The 6,000-nt window shown below is 50.1% G+C and overlaps 1 protein-coding gene across 2 annotated transcripts in view; it reads right to left on the reverse strand.

Annotated features, from left to right (window-relative positions):
- Positions 1 to 4,030, reverse strand: part of TAF4B (TATA-box binding protein associated factor 4b) — a 72,232-nt gene extending 68,202 nt beyond the window's left edge. For both annotated transcript variants that reach the window (XM_062632810.1, XM_062632809.1), the window contains exon 1: positions 3,523 to 4,030. In XM_062632810.1, coding sequence (XP_062488794.1) covers positions 3,523 to 3,817 — 295 coding nt within the window. In that variant the 5' untranslated portion in view covers positions 3,818 to 4,030. The remainder of the gene's footprint in view (positions 1 to 3,522) is intronic.
- Between the last annotated feature and the right edge of the window lie 1,970 nt (positions 4,031 to 6,000).

The raw sequence follows: 6,000 nt of genomic DNA on the forward strand, positions 1-6,000 counted from the left end.
ACAATGGTGGATCCCTAGCATTCAGTCGAGCCCTTTGTTGCTTTATCCCTCCACAAGAGAAGCAGATAGATCTGCTAATTGGCCTCTGAATGCCTGCCTGGACATTCCAGGGCCAGGGCCAGAATGAAAGCTGCAAGAACAGAGAAGTGACAAAAAACTAAGTCAAGAAAAGTAAAAAAGAAATCAAGGAACAACATTCTCTGTGTGTTTTTATGCTCTTGCTCTACCTTCCATGTCTCCAAAGTGGTGCAGGACCCAAAGACACCAAGGTGAGATAAAGACATTTGTCATGGCCCATCAAAAACTTGCCACTCCTTCCCTTTCCTAAGCCTTCAACTATTTCTTCCTGTTTACAGCACATCCAAACCATTTTTGCTCCCAACATTAAGCTCAAGTTAACCAAAGACCCAATTTGTTAAGCAGATGGTCCATGACACAAGACATTTGCAGTTTTGCAAGCATCAGCACAGACCACACAAAGAGCAGAACTCAGGACTGAGGCAGTACTGCACTCACCATGTCACTCTGCTCACTGCCAGCACCACATACTGCTACAAGCCCTCTGAAATGCTACTGTCATGTTCTTGTCAACAGAAAGGGCAACTGAGAAAGAGTTCCTTCAGTACATCATACAAATGCCCTCCATTTAGGAAGATACAGCCCAACCATTCAGTCTATGAGCTGACAGCATGCCAGGTGAAAATACCACAACCAAACCTTCAAAGCACAATTTGTCCCTGTATATGAGGATACGGTCCCCTGCTGGAGTTCTGCTGAGTGCTAAAACCCCTGGTGGTGGGCCGACATGAGGCAGGGCTGGACTTAACACCTCCTGACTGCTGGTACAGGAGATACCCTCAGCGTGAAGGAGGATGAGCTGGTCTAAGCATTTGGCTACTCAGCTGAAAACCGGCACTTTGTAGAGGAAAACACTGGAAGGTGATGGGCTTGATGTTCAAAGGCAGCATCTCCTCTACACAGCACTGCACCAGCTACTAGGAAGGAGAAAAAAATAACTTAAAGCTGAACCCAGGACAGTAACAAAAAACCTTTGTTACTCATGAGCAAGCCTGGGTCCTGCGAGATGTGCAGAACTTGGGAGGCTCAATGATCTTTCCTGCACAACTGGGTAAAGTGGTACTGGGCAGAGGGACAATCTGTGCTCGGGGAAGTGAAAAGTCATACCCAGTCATCTGTCCTTCCCATCCCTCCCTCCTGGCTTTATTCTGGACAAGAGAGAGGGGGAGGTAGAGATGGAAGAGAAAGAACAGTCTAAATCCATGACTCGCTGCCCTCCAAGCACAAACACAGTCTCCTTGATGCCCTTCCCTTCCCAGACTGCAGTCCTGTAGAAGCACAGGGGCAATGTAAACTCCAGGCCACAAACCGTTCACGAGTACTTCAGGATGACCAGTAAGGGCAGTGCTGTCCAGCCTTCCTCCAAACAAGCTAGTTCAAGTACCTCCCTTTGAAACTCAGGGGGAAGATGCTTTCCATATGCATTTTTCTTAGCAGGTGCGCCAGGTTCAGTGCCATGATTTTAAAGCCAAGTGCATTACCCCTTTTCTATTTTATACTGCTTGGCTAGAGATTTTGCAGTTTATTTGAAACAAAAACTTTCCAAGCCTAAAAGTTTGTTGGTTTATTCCACTTCCTTTTTTTAAGGAGACTACTGCTTGTAGATTTAATGCTATTCATCTTGCATTTAAATTTCTGAATGATTTGATTATTCATTACATATTGAATCCACATAGAAGACAGAGGTGGAATCCTAATGCTTGCTATAGCCAGAATGCACTTTAACATTGTTCTTAGGACAATTATTTAGATAGGTTTCCCGGAAACACTGATCCATTTGAGATATGACAACTTCTGTGCTCCTTCTGGAGCAGCAAACTCCGTACAGCTACATTGACAAGGCTGCACACTACCAGCACCTCTGAACTTCCAATACAAAGTCTGATCACTTTGCTTCTTGTCCCAGGAGAAAGGAAAATAAGCTGATGCAACCAAGGGGTAACGCTACTTTTGTTATGCTTGCCTACTGCCACGATACAAATCAGATGACAGCAGCATTCCTTGATGCAATCAGCCCCAAGCTACTACAGAAAGCAAAAGTTTTGCTAATTTGTAGTTCCCAAATTACAAGCAACTTGCATTAGCATTCACCCCCATGGAATGATGTTTAACTGAATGCCAATACATTCCAGAAAATGAACTATTAGATAGAAACAATGAACATCTGGGGAGACCTACTACAAAAGAATTAATATATTTCAATCACGATTCATTTCAGAGGAAAGTTGGCAAGGATTTAGCCTCATCCTTGACTGCTGACTACTCAGACATTATAGCATCATCATGTGAGTGCTGGGAAATCTACAGTGAAACTTACTGATTAAAAACATTTATTTTTCTAATTACATTAGCATTATATATTTCCTTGAGAGCTGCAGGTCTTTGATAAAGATGGGAAGGGAGGGGGGAGAACAGAAAGAATAAAAGAAAAAACGAAAACAAAAATGCAAATATGCACCAGCAGCACAGGAATGAAATGTAAAACCAGTCATCCTTTCAGGCAAAATCCTACCTGAAAGTAATTGCAACAGATTGCTCCAACAAAGGCACCATCCTGGCAAGAAATAATTATAGCAACAAGTGGCAATCAAGTGATTACATTACATCTTGGGTCTCAATACACTGAGAACAAGACCAGTGGAATCAAACTCAGTTTTTTTGGGGGGGTTTTGTAAGGAAAAAAAAAAGGGGGGGGCATTTAAATACAGCCTGACGGGGAAGTTTAGAATGGACAGTACCTTCTTCCTCTGGCGAGATAGTGCAGGTAGGAGCCCTTATCAAGCCATCTTTATCAGCACTACATGATTCCTACATTAGTATTTTCTTTGCTGCTGCTCCAGTAACACTTCACATCGACCTGACTGTTAACAGTGAGAACGATTCTAACAGGACAGCTTGCTTAGAGGGGGCCTAAGAGCCGTGTGACTGACAGTGGGAGCAGGAGTTACTTTACAGTCAGTCTCTTAACACACGCTCCCACTTCTCGGCGTCACTCGTTCACCCGAGTTCCACGAAAGCCTCGATTTAGTCTTTTCTAAGTCACAAATTAAGGCAACTTGGCCGCTGTTTTTTTTTTTTGCGTAGTCCTCCTGCTCCTCGTGCTATACAGCAAAGTAAAAAAAGTTGCCTTAATCCAGAGACTTCCAGATCCATCCTTCCACACAAGCATCCCCAGTGCTTCACCCATTCCCGCCTCCTGTGCCCTGAAGGCCAGGCGAACACCTCAATTCCCACAAGTTCGGTGCAGAACAGCAACTCGCCCCAAACTTTCGGGGCAGCCCCGGAAAACTCCCTCCCGCAGCGGGGACTGCCTCGTCAGCCCGTCCGTCCGTCTTTCGCTACGGCTCGTCCCTAGCACCAAGGGCATGGTGGCTGTCCGTCCATCCTCCCGACCCGCTCCCAGGCAGCGACATGCCCGCTCAGCCGCGACACGGGCTCACTCACCTGGGGACAGCTGGAAGTTGGCCGGTAACTGGAGAGTGGTGGCGGGCGGACCCTTGGGTGCCACTGGCCGTGGGCCCCCGGTGGAGACCACCCGTACCGCCGGGGGGCCGCCGGTGCTAGCCGCCAGGCGCGGCGGCTGAGGGGCGGCGGAGGGCGCCGGGCCGCTGGGTACCTTGGCGGCGAGGCTGTCGGCGGCAGGGGTGCCGGGAAGTGCGGGGGGCGGCGCGGCGGTGGCCGCCTGCTCCGGGTGCCCGCCGGGCATCAGCCTGACGGGGGCCGCCGCCGAGGTGCTCATGGAGGAGGAGGAGGCGACGGGACGGGGGACGGCCGCGTTGCGTAGCCCCGCAGCATCGCGGGCAGAGGACGCTCAGGCGCTGCCCCGGCCGCCGGCTCGCTCGGGGAAACACATGGTGACCGCGCTCTACCGGCTCCGGGCGCCGCGCACGTGGGCCCAGCCGGCCCGGCCTCCCCTGCCGGCGGCGGGAGGGAGGGAAGGAGGCCGGGCGGGCGGGAGAGGGCGGTGGGAGGACGGGCAAAGGGCGGGCCCACGCCGCCGAGCGCGACCTACTGCGGCGGCGCTCGGCCCGGCCCCGCCGCTCCTCGGAGCCCGCGCTCCCGTAGTGTTTACCGAGCCACGCGGTGGCGGAGCCCGGCTCTGGTCAATGTGGCGACACCACGGGAGTCCCGGCGGCGGCCTGCGGGACGGGGAGGGTCTCCTCACAGAGAGACGGGAGGGAGCAGCCGTTCCCCCCGCCTCTCGTTGCGGGTCCCGGCTGCTGTCCCAGCCTGCGCCCGCGGCGTAGGGTTTAGTGGTTCGGGCAGGTAAAGCCGGGCGCTGTGCCTGCAGTCGGCCGCCTCCCTGCGGCAGAGCGGGGCTGCAGGTGTTCTGCGCTGCCTCTGAGAACGGGAGCGCCAGCCAGGGTAAGGATCGCCGTGTCGCGTTATGCTCAGAGGCGCGGCTGAACTTGCCGACAGGCCGAAAAGGCGAAAGCAGCGCGTACCTGTGAGAAGGAAAGGGGACAGGGATGTCCCGTTTGACCTTCAGGCCCAGGGCTCGATGTAGAGGAGGGCTGAGGAGGGACGTGCCACCTGCCTCCCCTGTAAAGCAAGTGTGATGGTTAATAGGAGATGCATAACACAGCCTTTAAAGTCAATAGAGTGTAGCTGAAAGTCTTTGCTCGTTTGACTGGGATGTTAGCATGACCTTCAGTAATACAGTGGTATATCATAACCAAGTTTGGGCTAAATTCCAGTAGGTTTTGAAGGATGCTTATGCACTTGTTTCTCTTTACCCATAAAACTTGAGGGGTGTTGCCCATATGCCCAAGTTGAGCACAACATATGACTATAAAACCAAGGCCTGATGTACAGTTCCTTGTAGAGGTGCAAAAAGCAGAGTCTGACAAAATGTTAGGAGAGAAAAAAATTTCCTTTTGATTACTCTCTGAAACTACATTTTTCAGATAGAAACATAGACAATAAACTCCAATACTTGATGATACGCTGAAGATCACGTAACATGTGAACAGAATGTAAGAATGTACACACATTTTTTTTCTATGCCCCAATAGATGAACCATGCCCAAATAAGTGCAGTTCCATGCTCTGCTGCTTTGTGAGTCTGAGGGAGCAAAGGAAACACTCCTCTCTTTGACCATATCCTTTCTCAGCCTTGCTTGATTTCATAGCATCACTACTTTAAAATGCAGTCAGCATTTTAACTGATACAGCTACAGAACAGAAATTGCTTGAGATGAGAACTGAAAGCATATGGCCACATTGATTTCCAGTGCAGTCACAACACAGTACAGTCACAACTGTACCCTCTGAAGCTCCACTAGTACTGGTAACAACAGCCATGAAGGACCGGCAGGCTGAGTGCCTGAATCTTTTACATGCATGTCAAGTTTGCCCTGCTGTGCTTTCACTATTGCTACACTGGTAGCTTTGACAGATTGCAGAAAGTGCAGCTATCACACCTGCATTCACAACATACAAGATAAGAAACACTGTCATTCAAGTCTATATGCAGGAATACAAAACCCCAACCCTATTTAGGATCCAAACACAGTGTTTTCTCTCTCACATGTCATCCCTTCTCCCTCATCGCTGCAGCTCTTTGCCTTACCTCAGCTCTCATTGTGCCTGCCATTCCAGAACAAACTCATCCCAAAATCCAAAATGGGTGACAGCAGCAGCAGTGGTTACAATTCCCAAGAGTGAGAGCAGGCAAGATGGTAACACAGGAGGGAGGCAGTCTCTGTGTACCCCTTAGAGCTCTGAGCAAATTACATCACTTCTTAACACATAGGAAACTGCATTACACGTAGAGTAACGACCAGGGTACAGTGAGTTATCTCCCACCTGCCAAAGGATGCTCAGAGACCAGGAGACATGGAAGCTGTAGTTCCAGTAAAGACCAACAGTGACCAATAGCAGGACGATGCAAGGGAAAGCACACTGCCCACTCTTCTTGGA

The sequence above is a fragment of the Pezoporus occidentalis genome, unplaced genomic scaffold (assembly GCF_034315485.1).
Source record: "Pezoporus occidentalis ecotype Australia unplaced genomic scaffold, CSIRO_AGI_Poc_V1 ctg4, whole genome shotgun sequence".
NCBI lineage: Eukaryota > Metazoa > Chordata > Aves > Psittaciformes > Psittacidae > Pezoporus > Pezoporus occidentalis.